A 21,224-nucleotide genomic window follows, 5' to 3' on the forward strand; every position below is an offset into this window, starting at 1 on the left:
ACTTTGGCTGAAACACTCCTTAATTCTGGTTCAGCTGATGGTGAAATTCTAGAATAATTTAGCCAATGTAACAGATGTTACTTGTCCACAATTGGTTGCCGAGTCTTGCAAGGTAAGAAATGTGCAAGTGTGCAAAACAATCCCCTTATTATTAGAAAGCCAACCCCTTTTATTAAGAGTAATCCCCCACCCTCTATTATTTCTAGGACAAGTTATTACCTTAATCCTTTTTGTTTTTGTTGTGAAACAAATGTATGGAATCTACCAAAACGTGATGTTCCATAGTATCTTGTATTTTAATAAATTTCAGCAATATTTCTAATGCATAGATAAGTCTCTCTAATTTCCTAACATTGTCAATTTTGAAAATTGCCACAAGATTAGCTTATTGAATCTTTTAACAATTGTCAACTTTAAATGATTTTTTCTAATAGGTTTTGACAGAGAGAAACATGAATTTAGATATAATATTAATTGAATAAACAGGATGTACTTTTTAAAAGAAAGAAATAGAAACTGGTTGTAAACTAAAAGAATACAAAAAATGAGCAATTGCTGTTTCAAGGCTAAAATAAATGATGTGTCTTACTTTAAGTAAGTAATCTAAGAAGCAATAATATACTCTGGGACATAGAGCAACCTTATCCTTCTTACAACAATCCCCCTATATTGCTTAATCCCACCCTTTTCACTGAAACATCCCCCTCCCCCCTTTGTAAAGTTAAGGGGAGGTTCAAACTGTGGTGTTTCAAGCAAACCAGCACAAAACTTGATTGTATGGGATGTCATAAAAATAAATACATTACTTGAGAGAATAATGTGCAAAAATAATCTTACAACTGCAGGATAGGTATCACAAAGTCTGTAATCTTTGTTTAATTCGGTAATTCTCCAACAATCTGTTGGGAGGCCCTACATACATAAATTAACAATTACAAATTCAGGCCTTTTCAGGAAAATTTTGATATGTGTGTGGCAAAAAGCACGCCACAAGTATTTTAAGTGTGCTTTTCGGTGTGCTGCACTGGTTAACTTCTTATAAAATTTGTCATTTCGCAGGTGGTATCAAGAGCACGCCTAAGTCATTTTATGTATGTGTGGAGGTGTGCGCATACTATTACATACACGCATACTATACTATATAAAGTACTTATCTCATACTTAAAAAGGAATATACAAAGAATAGTAAAATATTCAGACGAAAATAAGACTTATTTTATTATTGAGATTATTTATTCTACTGATGTGGGAGTATAGAATATACCATTCGAGACATTTCTTTTGCTGCATCATAGATTTCCCAACCATTCATTCTAAATTCTTCCTGATATTCAAATGCAAAATAACTCTATAACAAGTCAGAAAGTGGGTTAATCTCACAAAATCGTGAATAGTAACAAAACAAACAACATAATACTCACTCGTCCATTGGAAATCGGAAATGCATAATTCTAAAAAAAATCGATGTTAAGGTTAACACTGGCAACCCAATCATTAAGGAAACATTTCTGGCAAAAAAAAATGGGGATTTGAATGTACAAAAAATAATAAAACATTGGTGAAATTACAATTATTACAAGAACTACCGACAACATACTTGTATGGCATCAAATATTTTTCGTCTTGGATTATTTTCATGCTTCAATGCAAATTTTAGATTCCTCATATCCTATAAAGACGAAATTAAGTACAGGGCTTGAAATTTGTCAGTTTCCAGGGGAATAAAAACTACACTACTCTGTATGTAGGCTGAGAAAAATTAGTTGTATAGGACAATCCCATATGATGGTAACAAGAGACAAGAGAAGGAATTCTCAAAAATAAAATTTGATCTTTTAGATTTCCCAGCTTTCCCAGATTTTATCTGTTGCCAGAGAAAGTTTTCATACTTCTAATACACGAGAAGTACTTAAACGATTGTGTTTAAATGAAAACCATCACATAATCATGACAATCATTCAAAAAGCTGCCATCAATCAATAGGATATGGCACATTTAAAAATAGGAAGAATCCAACAGTCAACAAACGTGTGAAAATTGTTGTCACTTGAGCAAATTTAAACTGGTTTAAGCAGCGAGCACTTCCCAAACTGCATGACTAATATGTAGTAGTAAAACAGAATTGATTTACAGTTCACATCTATTTTCAGTATATTATGGTATTTTATGTAAAAACCTATAACCTGAAATAGAACAAAAATAAGGATTAGTGCAAGAATCCATTGTACCTCTTCATGTGTCAGATACTACAATAGCAATTAAAGAGAAAAACGCACTAAACAATGTTACCGGTGGAAATTTAGTCTAAAGAAAGAGGCACATTTCAATTGTTAAAATAAGTTCCCTTAGTGGGTGTCATATTGGTAAAACAGTCTTTCTCTGGAAGAACAAAAACTGACACACTTTAACGTATGCATGAAAATCCTGTGTCTGGAACAAGATAACGAGAATTGTTTTCCCATTCCAGATAAATTACGTATATTTCCTCATAAATTTATAAAACGTCTATTGCAAAAAAGGCCTAAACATTATCATCACTGTTCATTCACAAATTAGAAAATGCAACTGAAGGGAGTTCAAATCATCATAAAAACAATATTTGGTAATAGGTCAGTGCAATTCCTTGGAATTACTTCATCTTACCCAAACTCCCTAAAGGGGTGCATACTTCTGACACAGTTTATAAAATGATCATTAAGGCAGTTTAAAAAAGTTTGGCATGAAATAAATAGCAATAATATTAAATAAAAGAGCAGTGACCCTTACTTTGCATAACATTTCTAAGCCATACACACTGTCTTGCTTCTGTTTAGCTGAGCTTCCAACCTTTTCAATTTTATTTAAATTCCCCAAGGGTGAATTAACTGTGTAAGCTCCATTATCCTATAACACGAAAACAATTCATGTATACAGAGCAAAAAGACAAGCTTTATAAAATAAACTGAATATAAACAAATGCGATTTTGTGTTATGCACTTACTTCACTGCTTACAAAATGTAGTTTGTAGTTTGTGATGTATAATGTTCCAACAATACGTCCAGTGTAAGGACAAAGATAAGTAACATCATACGCTAATAAAAAATTGTAATTTTTGTAACCCAGGCAACACAATTAACCAATAACACAACAGAAACAAGGGGGTAAAGCAAGTTTTAAATTTAAGTCACAGAAGTGTTTAAGGTGAAAAAATGTTTAACTTTAAATAATAATAGATCTATAAGGTTTAAGTGATTCTTGCATCAATTAAAAAGTGAGTTCAGAAGATTTGTGTCTTTGTAGTTGTTTCTTACAGCATAATCTTTTTCTCCCTTTTTGCATTTTCTCTTTTACATTTTTTCCTTTTTTAATTGAGCAGGAGGTCCTCCGAGCTCAATACAGATTGTTGTCATGATTATTAAAATGTGTTTTCCCTTGTTAATGCACTGAACTGATTATTTTCACACACATGTTGAACTCAGCGCTAGCAATTTACCTCTGCAATTGCCAACACAAATGATAAGGTAATTCTAGTTTGACTCTGCATTTGTTTCCTATTTTTTTAATTTTGATTAAACAACACACACTTGTGACTTTTACAATACACTATCAGGATGACCTTACATTGAACACTATGTTTAAGAATTAAAGTACAGGTAAACGGTGCCACACATCTGTTAAAGTATTATTTAAAAAAAGAGTTTTCCACAACAGTGGTTAAAAAAAAACCTGAAGATATCTGTCTATTGTAACGCTGTCATACCAAAGATTTTCTATTTTTGAAATAGGTTCTCATTTTCTTCTTCACTTTCTTTTTTGGGAACAAATCTACTCAATCTTTCTTCTTTTTTCACTTTTTGAAATTCTGTGAATGACAAAAAAGGCTTTTCATTTTCCTTGTTATCAACATTCGAAACCTTTTTGCTACCCCCAAAACAGTAAATTTGAAAATATTGTTTCAGTATTCTGAAAAAGATTTGTGTATTTTGAAAAAGATTTGTGGATTTTGAAACATATTCGCGTATTTTGAAATAAATTTGTGTATTCTAAATTTCGTTTGTGTATTGTCCCTTATCGGCTTCCATACACATTTGCACGTAATCATCTGGGTAAAATTATGTGTCAATAATATGAATTGTTTGGATGGAGTTACGGTTATTTTTTGACCAACTCCGGAGAACATTTATATAAAAGGATCAAATATTATGAGTTGGAAGAAAAAAAACATTGATCAAAAAAGATTTAAAAATGTCATAAATTTGATGCGTTTAAAGCAATTCGAATTTACTGTCAAAGCAACGAGTCGTGATATGCTCAGCATGTAATCAAGAAAAGTATAATCATAAAAATGAATTATGCCCAATCCATCACATCCAAACCTTATCTTTGAAGATAGTGATGATGAAGAATAACTGTTTAGTCATATTTATTTCACGTTTTCAATTTAGTTGTTATATAGAAACCTCAGTTTTTGAGTAAGAATCCTCAGTTTGTGATTATTTGACTTCATTTTTAACTTCCTATTTTATATATTAAAAAAACTTTTGACTTAGACATTATATAAGAAATAAAATTGAAATTAGGAACAATAACATTTTGAGGCTTTAAATTGAAACAATTAAGAACATTTGAAGGCTTCCTTTAAGTAAAGAGTTTTTTTAAAAAAAACGTGTAGCCTTTTTTTAATTTCTTAAGTTATTTGTTGATAAAAGTTCCAAAGCTTATTGTAGAAATGATTGTAGATCTTAGGCTAATTTTAAATCCCTTTAGGGAGAATACTATCCTTGCAGGCAAGATAGTAGTTATTGTTAAAAGAGGCAAAAATTACAACACAAAAAATAATGCACTCCAACCTGTCGCAACTACTTTTTCTCCACCAAATAATGGGACATCTGCAGAGCTTGATGGTGAACTTCCAGGACGTTCCTCCTCACTCTAACATAAAATAAATACACAAAATAATGTATTGATAACTCGATAATAAACTCTAATTGCTGATTGTTATAGTGCTTCTGCAGTTGGCAACAAATTTGCTAGTTTTCATTCAAGGAATTACGGTTTGATTCAGGCAGCTAAATTCTGTTGTCTGATGTTTTCTTAGCAGTGATGATTTGCCTAACGCAGTATATTGAAAAAAAAAGTAAGATAGGAGGCTGCTAAATTATGTGCATTGCATGCCTCAGTGCTTTACATGCCTTAATGCTCTATGTGCCTCACGTGCCTAAGTTCTCCATGAGCCTTATTGTTCTACATGCCTTGCGTGCCCACATGCCATAGTTTTTGCACCCCTATGTTCCCTACTTCTTAAGTCTCATTCAGTATAATTATACATGGCTTGGTATCTGATGTTCATTTGCTTCTTCCCATTCGTTTTTTACAGGGCTTAAATTATAATTTCAAACACTCGTATTCGCATCGACAGAAGAATATTGTAGTTTCTAGTAGTTTGATTAAAGAGATCCCAAGGTACTTTTACAAGTTGGATTCATCTGAAAGATTTGCATGAGAAATGCTAAATGATATTTACTTTTTGTTAAAACTTTATGTAACTCCAGATATAGCTTTTTGAATATTTATTTTTCTTGTCGCTCAACCACCATCTTGGTTATCTCCAGCCTTCTTCTTTGCTAAAAATTTTCATTCTAGCTCCAGTCTTTTTTAGTGGCATGTGACCCTGATAGATCAATAACTCGATATTTCCTCACTTTCTGCATTAAAAAAAGCAAAGTTTTGTAGCCAAAGATATAATTGTCGCAACAAACTTGTTTTCGTACAATTTCGACAAGATGGAGGGGAGTGTTCGACAAAAATATATACCGTTACAACTGAAAATTTCGAGAAAAAGCAAATCAAAGACCTTTGCTTTTACCTGCAAGAATCATGGTTACACCCACTTAAAAGTTATAAATAATTAATAACTCATGAATATTTTATCTAAAATTAAAGGCAAAGTGTTTTCGCAGAACTTTGGGTCTAGTTATTGTTAAACAGACCACAGGATAACATAGCATAACAGGATAAAAACGAAAAAAATAAAGAAATAAATTAAAAAGGTATAGATGATAAATAATAATATGTTTTTATAAATTATTAAAGTGTAAATGTTTCCTATGTTATATGTAGGGATGCAATTTTTTATTCGTTATGCATAACTCTCTTTAATTATTATACAGATTAAATATATTTAAGGAATTTTAAACTTTGAGCACACTATTGAAAACACTAAAAAAAAAGAAGATTTTTCTTCATTTTACCACTCTTAACAATAAATATTTTTGATTCTTTTTTAAAAAATATCAGGAAATTATGCCAAAGAATCAAAATTAAAAAAATATTTTTTTTAAAAAAAATGACTCTGAAGGGGGTTACCCTATCCTTAAGGGCAGTTACAATCTTTGTAATTTGAGACGGCACTCGGCATTTGCCAAGGTAATTACCGACATATTTTTAAAACATGTACCTTCGCATCGTTAAATTATTTGACGTGGTAAAATCGCAGATAAAAAGTCCCTAGGCCTTATGCGATCAGGTGTGTAAAAAATAGCCGAAGATATAACAACGAAAAAAGTCTTTGTTTTTCCAGAGCATAATTCAGTTGCCTCCTACGGCAATGCACGAACAACAAACTCTTAGCAAAAAACAGTTAGTTTTGCGCTTCAACTGCATCATTAAAAACAGTTTGTCACCAATGTACTTTGGTTAAATCATTGCAGAAAATGCTAAAATATATTTAATAAAATGCCGTTTTTTCTGCGTTGAACTTTAATACTCACGCAATTAACTATTATTATTTTATTTCTTAATTTTTTTTGCTTTTCTCCGGTAAAATAGTATTTTTATTTAGGAGGTAGCTAAATCATTTTTTGTGTTTTGTTAAGTTTAAAAATTTAAAAGCTGCCACAGTATTGTGCGAATATAGCCACAGCAGTTATTTGTCGACGCTACAAATGGCGAATTATGAGGGTTTCGTTGGACATTAATGTATGATGTATGCTTTTAAAAGGTCTAATCATGAAGGTGCAGAGCAGCGTTGATGTTAGAAAGGATACCTGTCTCTCTTTTCTGCTTTTGGCTTCGGTGTCTGTCCTGCTTTTGTAACCCTGCTTATTGTAGTGCGCTATCACAAAAGGGGAAAATGATGAGTTTAGTTTACTAGACTACGTTGATGTTTGCGCTACATATTGGAAGAATATCATGAAAACAAACATTAATAAGACAGCAAATTCTGGCTCTTTCTGTATCATGGAATGAATTAACGTAGTATTTTTTTCTATTGAATTTTTAACATCTATATTATAATACCCGTATACGTCTGTCCGTCTGTCCCCCAAAATGGTAGCTTAGCTGCGTAAGTAGCGAGACGCACGCAGTGCGGTATAAAAAAAAGGACGGGCGAACCAATAGTTTTTTTTCCACGGGTTAACGACTAGTTTCTTAATAAAAAATATATCCATCTACTGAGGTTGGGAATACTCACTTGAGCATCATACCCCGCCTACAATGACAGGGTATAGATCAGTAATTTTTACAACCTGTTTGTTGAAATAAATTCTTTTAAATTTGAAATAAAAGAAATCATGCGAACACCTGCTGCTAACAAATTATTTTTTGTTTTATTGCTTAGACGTCTAGTATGTCATGTTGAATTATTTTTTTTAAAAAAACAAATCATTTGTACAGAGATCGATAAAGAAAGTACGTTGAATTTTTTTAACTTTGTTGCAACAGTATAATTGTTTTTGGCTATGAAAGTCATTAATAATAGCGAGTGAAAGTCATTAATTTGTAAGCGCTACTGAAATACTACATAATAGGGTCACGTGCCACTAAAAAGGAATGGAGCTAGTCTGAAATTTTTAACGAACAAGAAGATCGAAGCGGCCATCAAGGCGGCAAGAAAAACAAATATTTAAAAACCAATATCTGGGGTTACATGAACTTTTAACAAAAAGTGAATATGTCATTGGGAATTTCCTATGAAAATCTTTCAGGTAAGTCCAACTTGTAAAAGTACCTCGGATCCCTTCAAGAGTAATTTCTAAAAATATAAGCCCTGGTTAGGGGGATGCGACAGGTAGCTGTGTCTAAGTGCCGGTCTGATTTGTCTACGTATTGACAAGGTTTCTTTCACTGCTGCATTAATGGACATTAGTAATTGTCACGTAAATGAATGCCTGTTTTCCCATTTGATTAAAAAAATGACGAAATGTTGGGACATTTATACAATATGCAAAAAAAATTTGTTAAATTGTTGTTTATGTCTAAGGACCCTAAGCATGTGTCATCACTACTATTAAGCGAATTACTAATCTTAAATCAGTTCCATGTAAAAATAATTATTCTGTTACTAGTCGATAAGCCCGTGTTTAAATTTTGATGACGACAGCAATGACCTATTAATACACCAAAAATTATTGTGTTGAGCTTGAAGCAATGCCAGGAAAAAAACTGTAGCGCTATGTACTTCTAACAAACAACAAGGGAATATAAGAGTTTAAAAAGCTTGCTAACTAATATGCAATAAAGTTTTTTAGAAACTTGTTTACCCATAAACTCTATTGTCTAGAGCTTGTAACACTGATCAAGAAAATGTATAGGATCATGTACCTTTGATGAATGTTTACACAGATATTTGGGTTTGGAGTCTTTTGATGAAGTTATCAACCCGTCTCTTTTAACATCAGCTGGTTGAGCCAGCTTTATGAATTGGTCTCATTTTGGTCCCAGGTGGTCCTTAGTTATCAAGGCAGGAGATGACGTCAGTTATTTCCACACATGTTCAAGTTATTTAGCCTTAAACTTAAAAGTGCAATGCGTTTTACTAACCTTATGAAATGCATTGATGTTAGTCTAAAATGCTTTTATAGCATGTCGTAACATCCACAAATTTAACAAATTAGATATACTTTTTCAAATACATCGAAGGAAATGAAATCACGTTTGCCTGCTACAGACAGACAAACACACACAGTTTCCCTATAATTACAAGAGACTAGTGAATAAAGCCTGCAGAAAAATCCACTTGGGCAGAATACTATCAATGCAAAAGAACCGCAACTTGAAAAAAACGTTTTACAGAAATTATTTTACACTTCGTGGAGAGCTCAAAGCGCTGACCACAAAAACATATATGACATATATAAACATATATCACATGCTTTCCACGAAGGCCGTGGAAAAGTCCACTTAAGCAAAATGAAAAAAAAACATTTCAAATTTTGATAACGTCAGCAATGACCAGTCGATGCACAAGGAATATTTTTTACCATTTTTTATTAGTCATTATTTGTATTCGGTAGAGCTTGAAACACTGATCTATAGATAATATACAGGATCGTGCAGTTTTGATCAGCTGTTCATTCCCAAATGGATTGGGTGGCCCAGATTTAGCAAATTGGTCCCATTTTGGTTCCAGGTGGTTCCCCTCAGGTAGTTTTTAGTCTCCTGTGCAGTGAAAAATAACCAACATCACCGCCTTGTTTGTAAGTTATTTGGCCTCCAGAGAGTGGTAATAAATTCGTGAATTTAAATTTAGCTGTCACAACATTTATCTTGCCGATTAAGATTTGAGACATTCATTTTTTGGGCATATAAAAGAAAAATAAACACATCCACTTTTCCTGTTACACACTGACACAGTCTTTGTATTGTTATATAGACTAGTCGAAAGGCCCGTAAAAAAATCCACTTAGGCACAAAAGAAATTAAAAATCTGTTTTGATGATGTCAGCAATCACCCGTTGATGTACAAAGAAACGCTTTTCACAATTTCTTTTAGCTGTTATCTGCATTGTGTCAAGCTTAAAACGCCCATCAAAGTAATGTATAGGATCGCACGTTTTTAATCAGCAGTTAGTTATGGCAAACAGACTTAAAAAAGTCAGTTTTCATGGATTACCTAAAGATGAAAACCTCAAGAAAAGATGGTTGCAAAACATCAAAAAGAAAAATCTATCAAAAGATAAGAAGCAATGTGACTTACATTTTACGGAAGACTGTTTCGAAAGAGATTTGAAGGTAATAGAAGGTAGGTAATAAGAAGGTAATTGTTTTATTTTTGCCACAGCATACACTTTTTATAAGAATGAGGCTGCGATGGAATGGAAATAATTAAAAATCAAAAATCGGGATTTGGTGAAAATGTGAAGAAATAACATTTTAGCAGAACTTTTGTTTTATGTCTTTATACCGTTTTATTTTGAACAAATTTTGAACAAATCTGAACACATTTTTACCTGTGTTGTTCTTTTATAAAAGAATTGTTCTTATATATATAAAAAAGGAGTATTCTGATTAATCTTTATGTTCTTCAGAGTATAAGGCATATTGTCCGTCAGGTTCATGGAAAGTGATTCTACTTATGCATGAAGAGATAAATCTTCGATTTCCTTTCGCAAGGCTTTTAAAAATCCACCAAATAAACTGTTTATATGAAGCATATCTCAATGAGCGATTTGTGCACACATCTTCTAGATAATCCCCTTTTGAACCATGCAGTCCTGTTAAAACATTTTTAAATACTGATTCGTTTAGACTGTTTCAAATTCACGTGATTCAAGAATACAATCTATATAATAATACGCCAGTTCCGTGTCTCTGTAACAGGCAAAGTGGATATGTTCATTTTCCTTTGATCTTACCGAAATTTTCTTTGAAGTAACCGAAAAATGCATGTCTAATATATTAAAATTTCTGACGTTACGGTGCGTCGTCAATAACACTACTTTAACATTAATATCCTATATTAAATTAATGAAGCTGTTACAGTGCACTAAAAACTTGAGGCCAAATAACTTGGAAACGAGGTGGTGACGTCAATGATTTTTCATCGCGTGGGTAACTAGGGACCACCTAGGACTAATTTGGGTAATTTTTCAAATATGGGTCCCCAGATCCTTTTCGGAGTGGAAGGATTGATGACGTCATCAAAAAACTTTAAACCCCAATATCTCTTCAACTGTTTCTCAAAAGTACTTGATCCTATACATTTTCTTGATCAGCATTTCAAGATCTATATGATGAATGCAACGGGTGTACGAATTTGTGAAGAACTTTTTTTGAAACTTTTGGTAGGGACTTTGCTGACGTCAGCAAAATTTTTAAACCCTTTTATCTCCTTAGGCGTTTGTCAAAAACATATGATACATATGATACATTATTTTGATCAGCGTTTCAACCTCTACACATTACAGACAACAAATGACTAAATTTCACCAATTTTCTTTTTGTATATGCACTGCTGACGTCAGCAAAAAATCTAAAGCAACCTATATTTCCATTGTACTTCTGCTCCTTAGTGGATTTTTCTACAGGCGTTATTGACTAATCTCTATAATAATATGCCAGTTCCGTGTCTGTCTGTCTGTCTGTAACTTTTGCAAAGTGGATTATATTCCTCACAATTCTCTTTGACAAATTCTATAAAACATCGCCTATAAAATTGTTCTGTAATTTATCAAACTTTACTGTTAAAATAGTATTGACGTTGAATGTTTGAGGGTAACACCACAATGAAAAAGAATAAATTGGAGTTTGCAGTGTATGTTGTCATGTACTAGCTTTGTTTGTTTTTTTAAAACATTACTACACAAGTAACAAAAAATACTGGGATTGACATTACTGAGTAGTTATAAAAACGCCTTTTCACTAGATCAAACTAAAATCAGCAAGAATACGGTCAGATAAGATTAGTAATGCTGCAATGATCCTTTAAATTCATCTTTTAAACGTGACATAGTTAAAATGAAAGACAGAATAGAGGAAAAAATTAGAAAAATTAACAAGTCATTTGACCAAAACTGCTATAATGTCTTCCAAAAACTCATCTCTGTCAAGGTGGAAAGATGAAAGTACTTGCATGTTAAAAAACCTTTTTTAAAAGTTATGTAGTAAGGAGTTTTTTATGCTGTTTTGAAAGTTATACAGCAAGAATTATTCTTTGCTGTTTTGAAAGTTTTACAGAATATTTGTTATTCTGAAAGTTACACAGCAAGTTAAAATTGTTCTGTTTGGAGATTTATACAGCAAGTTATTCTCCTCCCACTTTTAATTAGGTATTTTCCTAAACAACAAGAACAAAAAAACCTATAAAAATGTCATAACTGAATATCATAACTATGGAGGGTGTTACGACAAACGTATTCTACCTTGTTTTTTTATATTAATTCTCCTATACCTTACCTCACCTTTGATACCTTTGATATTCTTTCAGTCTTCTAAACTTCGCCTTCGTTGTGGATGCCGGCGACTACTTCTGCTCAAGTGCCCTGGAAACCAAGACACAAGAAGCAGCAGAAAGTTGTTTTGACATATCTATCAAATTGTTAGAATCAGTTGTTCCTTTTTTGGATTGGCCGAGAAGAGAGGGCTCATCAGGAATACTTGCAAGGAATCTGTCAAGAAGTCTTTTGAAAGATTTAGGATCTCCAGAATAGTCACACAGGTGTCTTGGTAGCGCATTAAAAAGTCTGGGGCTGAAATGACATAGGCTGCCATACATTTTTGCTTGAAGTGGTTTTGGAATTTTTGTGAGGATGGGAGTCTGCCTCGACGAGGGTATACATAGTGTTCTATGGTGGTCGCTTCCAAAATCTGGAACAAGTTTGACGATTATTTTCCATACATAGATGATCTGGTATCTCTCACGTCTTCGCTGCAAAGAATAGAGATTCAACCACGGTAAAGTTTCCCAATAGTCTTTAGGGTAGGTACCGGAGATCTTTCTAATGAAGCTCCATTGGATGGATTCTAGGCTCCAAAGTTAAGAGCAGTACTCGAGAATGGGTAGAACCATTGACTTCCAGAGATGGATCATGAGTGTGGGTGAGCGGGTTAGAAACACACAGAGGATCCATGAAAATTGGTGTCTGCTATGTGTATTTTGAAGGATGCATTGTTGGACATAGTTACTCCTAGATCCTTAACATTTTTCTTTTCAGCTATTTGTTTGTTGTCTGATCAGAAGTAGATTTGTTTGGGGAAAGAGGTATCGATGGTGTACTGTATTACTTCGAATTTTTCACTATTAAAGCAGGCCTATCAATAAGGGGAGAGCAATTGCTCTTGCTCACGCAAAGACTCGGGCAATTCTAAGAAATGATAAACTAGCTGAGCCATTAATTGCTCCCCCAATTCCCAAAAAAGTTTTTTTTGGCCAAGCAATATCAATTCATCTTACATGGAAATCAATGTTCCCTTTCCTATTACTTACAGTAAAAAAGAACCAAAATATATAAAAAAGATAAAATAAAATAGATAAAAAAGACTTTGTGATAAAACATGCGTTGTTTATAAAGTTATTTTATTTATTCAGATTGCTCACCCAGTTCAAATTATTGTAACCTTGGGAGAGCGATTTATAGCTCTGGTGTTATTTTCTTATTGATAGGCCTGTTAAAGAACATGTTGTTTCGTTTGGTCAAGTTGTAAATCAAGCTCAGGGCGTTTTGAAGGTTAGTTTAGATAACCGCGTATCATCAGTGAAGCTACATGTTGAGTTGAGAATTTCTGAATTTATGTCCCCTAACAAAATCAGGAATATGAGGGGCCCAAGAACACTACCTTAGGGGACTCCGGATATGACTGCAGCAGGATCTGATTTTTCACCGTCTACAATAACTGATTGTGTTCATCATCATCCTCATCATTCTCAGCTTAACGTCCGTTTCCCATGATAGCATGGGTTGGACGGGGCATATTAATGACCCTTTTCCAATCTGATCTAGACTGTGTTAGATCTAAACTCAACTTCCTCTGTATCAAGTCTGTCCTTATAACCTCCTGCCAAGTCTTTCTCAGTGTGCCTCTGGGCTTTGCCCCAGGAACTATCAAGTCTCCACACTTTCTCCACCCAATTATCCCCTCCATTCTTTACAAGTGCCCCAGCCAATTCAATCTTGTTATCTGGATAACATCTTTAATTCTACAGATACTTAGCCTGCTTCTTAGCTCATCTGAACTCTTTCTGTCTCTCAGACTGGCGTTACACATCCACCTAACCATTCTCATATCATTCCTTTCTAAACGGTCAAGATCTTCCTGCTTCACTGCCCATGTCTCACTACCGTACAACATAACACTTCTTACACAACCTTCACACAACCTACCTTTTAACTCAATTGACAAGACTCTGTTAGTCAACAAAGGAAGTAACTCTCTGAACGTTTTCCAAGCAGAACCCTGCAGGTAAACCTTCTTCCAACACCCCCTTCACTGCCAAACATATCACCTAAGTAACAGAGGTTGTCAACTATCTCTAATGAGCCACTTTTGTACATCATTGAAGCTGGAGATACTTCATTCTCTATAATCTCACTTTTGCAACGCTTGCATATAAACTGAATGTCAACTATTAACCTTCCACCAATACTACTGCACTTCTTATGTACCCAATGCTTGCAAGTCTGACAAAAAATTGAGTTACTACCAACCTCTTTTCTGCAAACTCCACAAGGCCACTTTCCAACTACAAGGTCACACTTGGCTGCAATGCTACTAATCATGACTTTAGACTTTGCTGTGTTCACCCTTAGCCCTTTCTCTTCTAGTCCTTTCTTCCACTTCTCAAACTTATTCTTCCATCGACTCTGCTATGAGAACCAAATCATCTGCATACAATAACTCCCATGGACAAACTGTTCTGAACTCCATCAACAGCGCTTCTAAGACTAGACAAACAACAAAAGACTAAGTACAGAACCCTGATGTACACCAACAATTACACTAAATTCATCACTAAGTGAATCGTTAATCGTGACACGACCTCTAGCATTGCTGTACATAGACTGTACCATCGTAACTAGCCACTCATCCACACCTAATTTTCTCATAGCCCATCAAATAACTTTACGTAGCACTCTATCAAAAGCTTTCTCTAAATCTACAAAGGTAAAATAGAGATTCTTTCTCTTTCCTAAATACTTTTCCTAAATCTGTCTGAGTAAAAATATTGCATTGTTCAATTAGTTAAAAACGATCTTATCCGTTCGTAGATTTTTTTTATGAATGCCAATGCTTTTTATTTTTGCTAAGACAATGTTAAAGTCTACCTTATCCAAGGCTTTGGCAAAGTTGAGATACACTGTATCAACGTTAAAATCGTTTGCAAGAAAGTGTAAGATGTAATCGTGGTGAGCTAGCAGTTGGCTCAGATAGGAACGTCCTTTTCTAAACCTTTTCTAAACAGACTATTTCAAGCAATAGTCAGCACTATTACATTTTAGGTAGTATATCAGAAAAATATGATATATTATAAAAGTCATAACAAAGGAGTGAATTACGACATTAACGTGTATCTTATTTTTTTCTTGAGTCTTTTTAAATTGGCGTCACGATTACTATCGCAAGTTGTAGTTTTACAAGATTGCTTTAAAGCAATATCTATAATAAACCATGTATTTAAATCGTGTTCTAAAAATATAGGATACTTTTATTACTTCAAGATAAAAATCAAGGTAGCACCAAACATATCACCTAAGTAACATATGCTCTAACAAGCTACTTTTGTACATCCTTAACCCTTCCGCCCCAGGCATTTTTTAACACATTATGTCGCTGATCCCAGGCGTTTCTAGTAAAAAAACACATTTTTCGTAAATTTCATAATATTAGTCTAAAATAAACCTTAACAACTAATTTAAAGCATATACTATATTTAAAATGCATGTAAGGTATTTCTCTTTTTTTAAAAAATGGTCATAAAGCATTATCTAAGTCCCGGTTCGACTCCAGTAATTGACAATTCAGTAAGAATTGAAAGTATATAAAAGGAAAGTTGGCAATCCGTCTATTAGCCATGCTTAGATTGTGCTTATTGGACCACAACCTAAGCTTAGTTAGTGCTTTAGACTAGCAAATAAAAGGAATGTAAGAGGAACTTCTTATCAAATATATAAAACATAATTTTGAGATATATAAAACATAATGTATATACTAAAACGTTATCGGTTTCTCAGTTCTCTATTCGGACATCATTTGAATACATTTACCAATGAAATCTTTATAATTATGATAACGCATCCATTCTTGACATGACAGAAATAGTAGTGTCTGTTGACCAATAAGACTTTAGTAAATCTTTTTTTACTATGCCAAAATAAAAAGTCAAAGCCAAGAAGCTTGACATTTTTTTAGTAAAGATTCCATTTACAGGCCATCTAGCCAGGTCTGAAGAGGGAGGAAGACCATCACCAGCTTTTTTAAGAAATTCATGAGCATAGCAATTAGTTTCAGTATTTATATCATAAATAATTTCATTGGTGATAAACAGTTTGAAAACATAAAGTTCGTCGGCATCCTCAGGAATATCAACATTTATTCGAGAATTTGCAGCAGAATGGGGCAATTCTTGCAACTTGTCACCAGATATCCATTGCCCCATGTTCCAACCAAGAGAGTTTGGTTCCTTTCTAGCTTTCTTCGAACTAGGTTCTGCCAATTCATCATTATCAGTTGAACTTTCATCAACACATTCTCCCCTACCATCAGAAAATCCCAAAAAATCTTTGTCTTCACTATCACTCTGGCCAAGTAATCTGTTAATTGGATCATCACTTGCTACTACATCCTCATCGCTATCCTCTTCAAGGTTTAGTTCATTAATAGAGAGGCCAAATGATGCATTACTGCTGCTAAAAGGCGAAGATCCAGAGCCACAGCATGCGCTAAATCCAGTCGCCATTTTTGTTTTAATTTCGAAAAGCAAATCTGCATAACTTACGGTAGCCGAATTTAAAAATCGTCAGATCGGGCGCAAATGAGAGATAATTTATTCTAGTGTTAAAAAAATCGATCTTGTTAGTTTTAAAGATACAGGGCGGTGTGGGCCGTTCAAAATGGTCCTAGTGAAATCCTGGACCTGTCCGGGATCGGGATTATTTTAGCGCAGCAATATCCCGGACTAGTCCGGGAACGGGACGGGAAGGGTTGGCTGGAAATACTTTACTGTCTATAATCTCACTTCTTTTTGCTCTTCTGAGATATTGTATGCAAAATTACATACTAACAAGTTGCAAACTCAGTAATAATGGTCACTAACAAGTAGCTTACTAGGTTAACAATCTGTATATAATACATTATAAAATAGTCTGAAAAGACTTTTCCTATATCAAAAACACTTACTCTAACTCTAATTTAAAATAGTGTAGTGCTTATATTCTCATTATGTATATGTATAACAAATTGATATGGAACAGAAAGAAACTAGAAATTGTCTCAGTGTTATGCATAAAGTGTAATAATGTTGTATATTTTATAATGTTCATATTTTCATATTATTAGCCAAATTTTAAAAAAAAGATGATGCGTAGTATTTTTTGTATTGAAATCAAAAAATTACTTTTAACAAGTCCCTGCACACAAAGAACATAGTGACCCCCACTAATGGTAATATTTTATGACTTTGTCTAATTATGTCAACTTTACTTTCCTTTAGAATAACAAAATAGAGGTGGTGATGAGCCACAAAACAAGCTTGCAGAAAAAATTAATTTGGATTTGTTTCATTTTTATTTTAATATACAAAAATAAACAATTATTTTTATATTTTAAAAATATGAATACAGTAGTGGAATCAGGACACTTGTGGACCACATTGTTTTTCTTTCCTTATTTTAAGTGGGAAAAGAATACCTTGCTGTATAAGTTTCCAAGCAACTGAGGATAACCTGCTGTATAACTTTTAAAACAATACAAGTATATTCTGTATAACTTTCAAAACAACAAAAGAAAATTCTTCCTGCATAAGTTTTAAAACAAATTTTTGAGCATACAAGTATTTTTATCTTTTCACCTTGAGTGCTAGTTACATTTTTTTAGTAGGACAAATTATTATTTTTTCTTTGCAACTAAAAAATATAAACTATGTGCGTTATGCAACAATACATAGAAAAATATGCTTCTCACAACACCCTCCTCCATTGTTATTTTTTTAATATTTTTTGTTGTTGTTCTGACCATACATTCTCGATAAAATTATTTTTATTTCGCTGACAGACGGACCGTAACCTACTATCAACTTCGGCTGTAGAACAATTAATTACATTGAAGTCGGCTAATTTATAAAATACAATTTTCAATAAAAAGATATTACAAGATGCAAAAGAGTTTTCAAATGTTAAAAAAAAACAAAAAACAAAGAGACAAAATTATATGCATCTATTGTTCATTATATTTAATATTATTCACGATCCATCGGGACAATCATCCTGATTCCAGTATTGTACTTTCAATGGGGAGGTTTTCATTTTGTTCTCTGGGGTCCCTTTAAAAACGAGGCATAATTTTTGCTAACATGCTTGTTAAACACCAGCATGCCACAGTGTTACCATACTAAAATATACAGTAAAACATGACTAAAATCTGTAGCTAAATATAAGAAAGCTTACATCTTGCTCATCTGGAGAATCTTCATTAGAAACTCCAGTGTCCACATCAGTTTCTTTTGTCATTTTCAGGTTGTAATGTCTACTTTTTTCTAGTTAGCTATAAAAGATATTGTAGAAGCATTCAATATATATATATATTTTATAAGCCATACTTCTTTTGAAAGTTCAGTGTCTTTTTTGTATTTAGTTGTGTTGAAAGATTTTTTTTGCTGCTAGACCAATGTAAACCTTACGCTCATAGTTGGGGATGTTAGAAGTTATGGTTGCGTTATAAATAATGTCTTTTGTTAAACATTTTTTTTTCACTGGGCATTGTTTCTTTTTAATACAATTATAATTTCTATCCATTACTTTATTGTTGCCATAGATGATTTTGTTGTTGTGGATATTTGAAAGTAAACCAATGGAGAAATACCCGAGAAGTTATTGATTGGTTTGAAGGTATAACCAATAAAGATAATTACCGCTTTGTAGTTTTTGACATAAAGGACTTTTAACCTTCAATAACAAAAACATTATTATCAGACGCAATCATTTTGCCACCCAGCAGTTACAGATAAAAGAAGACGATATAAAACCATCTTCCATGCGCAAAAATCACTTTTATTCGACACCAGCAAACAAAAGTGGATGAATAATGGAGGAGAACTGCTCGACGTGACGATGGGTGCTTATGACGGTGCCAAAGTTTGCGAAGTCATTGGATTGTTCATATTAAACAAGATAAACAATGACGGATTATACCGTGATGATGGTCTTGCCGCATTTAAAAATACCAGTGGACCCACAATGGAACACATCAAAAAGATAATACAAATATTATTCCAAGAATGCGGTTTAAAAATTGTTATTGAATGCAATAAGAAAATTGTTAATTTCTCTTAGACATCACACTAAATCTTGACAGTGGAACCTTTAAACCATACAGCAAACCTGACAAAATCATTCAATACATCTATACTCAATCCAACCACCCACCTAATGTCATCAAACAAATCCCAATCAACATTGAGCAGCGTTTATACGCACATTCTTCAAATAAAAATATATTTACCGAAGTTGCCCCAATTTATGAGAAGGTGTTGAAGGAATCCGGACACGATTTTAAACTGCAATACTAACAACAAAAGAAAGCTGTTTCAAACCTTGGAGAAAATAAGAAAAGTTGAAGAAATATAATATGGTTTAATCCCCCTTATAATGTAAACGTATCTTCGAAAATCTTGCTTCTCATAGACAAACATTTCCTGATACAAAACAAGCTCCACATAATATTAAACCGCAACAACGTAAAAGTTTCTTACAGCTGCACAACTTATGTTGCTATATTCTACATGCCATTTGATGGTAAAAATATAAGGATGTTTCATTTATTAGTGACTTCTATGCTGCAAGTAGACTGTTCATTCCATTCTTTGGCATATTTTAGATACAATTTTATCATATAAAGTGACTCTCCACAAGGGGTCATCTACAAATTTCGTATGACATTTTATACGAATATATACGAATTTAATTGCTTCTAATTCGTATAAAAATCGTATACAATTCGCATAGTGTTAATTAGTTTACGATTTCTAAAAAATCCTATACGAATTTTATACGATTTTGATCCAAATTTTCATACAAATTATTAAGATTTTGCAATACAAATTGCGATACAAATTTTTAAATGAATGGTCATACGAATTTAATTTTCAATATAGTTTCTTCATAGAAATCTAACTTTTCGCTATGTAGCTAGTCTTAAAATAAACATTAACAATTTCTAAACGCTGTTCTTATTACTTCAAATGATTAAAACTTACAAATAACCATCTCTAAACGCTGTTTGTGCGAATTTCGAAGGATTAGTACTTACAAACAAAATGATTTATAATGTTAAATAAGATAATTATCTCTCGCCGCTTTTCGTTCTTAAATTTTTAAAACATGATGTAACGAAGCATTTCTATCGCCGTTCTTCGTTTTTAAATTTTTAAAACGCGATCTAAAAAAGTATTTCTATTGCCACTTTTCGTTCTTAAACTTTAAAAAATGAGATCTAACGAAGAATTTTTATCGCCGTTCTTTGTTCTTAAATAAATCAAGAATGTTTTGTTTATAACGCACAAGTTAATGACTTACAAGACTCGCAAGATAATTAATAGGAACAAAAGATAAACAACTACCGCCTCCGAGAAAAAGGTATGAAACTTAAGCGTAAGCGTACACTTACATCTCGACTGTACTGTATTTATATAAGATTTTTTTCTTACCCATGCGAATTTAATAAAAAAACTTGTACGTTTTTTTTTAAAAAAAACCATACTCATTTAATTATAAAAACTTAAACAAGTTTTTTTTAAAAACTCATATTCGAATTTATTAAAATCTTGAACGAATTTTTTATGCATATGTACGTATGCATCTAATTAAAAACTCACGAATTTTTGTATTAATTTAAAACTCATACGAATTTAACTCATACGAATTTAACTCATGCGAATTTAATTTAAAACTCATACAAATTTTATACGATTTTAGAAAACTAACGAATTTAATTACTGTATGGCAGAAGAGATTTCGTATAGCATATACAAATTTTTTTAATACGAATTGCTACGAATTTTGTAGATGATCCCTAACTCGAAACCCTTTATCTCGAACTGCTCCTTAACTCAAAACGAATTTTATAGGTACCATGAAAATTTCCTAATAAACTGTCATGATCTGAAAATTGAAGAATTTCAGAGTTTTTTTCTGATTCAAATATTTTCCACATGGGCCGCCTTAAAAATGATGGAGTCCCTCAAGGATTTGAATGATAATATTAAACATCATATCAATTTGACCAGTTAACAAACTGTAATTACAGATTTTTT

The 21,224-nt window shown here is 32.8% G+C and overlaps 1 protein-coding gene across 2 annotated transcripts in view; it reads right to left on the minus strand.

Moving 5' to 3' along the window:
* Positions 1-21,224, minus strand: part of LOC130656056 (myotubularin-related protein 2-like) — a 48,067-nt gene that overhangs the window by 19,108 nt on the left and 7,735 nt on the right. The window contains exons 2-9 of one of the 2 annotated variants that reach the window (XM_057458895.1): positions 18,361-18,457; positions 4,831-4,912; positions 2,981-3,072; positions 2,767-2,883; positions 1,598-1,669; positions 1,422-1,451; positions 1,265-1,348; positions 838-912 (exon numbers count right to left, since the gene is read on the minus strand). In XM_057458895.1, coding sequence (XP_057314878.1) covers positions 838-912; positions 1,265-1,348; positions 1,422-1,451; positions 1,598-1,669; positions 2,767-2,883; positions 2,981-3,072; positions 4,831-4,912; positions 18,361-18,423 — 615 coding nt within the window. In that variant the 5' untranslated portion in view covers positions 18,424-18,457. Of the gene's footprint in view, positions 1-837; positions 913-1,264; positions 1,349-1,421; positions 1,452-1,597; positions 1,670-2,766; positions 2,884-2,980; positions 3,073-4,830; positions 4,913-18,360; positions 18,460-21,224 lie in introns of those variants that run through there. The other variant, XM_057458896.1, reaches the window with a different exon arrangement.

The sequence above is a fragment of the Hydractinia symbiolongicarpus genome, chromosome 8 (assembly GCF_029227915.1).
Source record: "Hydractinia symbiolongicarpus strain clone_291-10 chromosome 8, HSymV2.1, whole genome shotgun sequence".
NCBI lineage: Eukaryota > Metazoa > Cnidaria > Hydrozoa > Anthoathecata > Hydractiniidae > Hydractinia > Hydractinia symbiolongicarpus.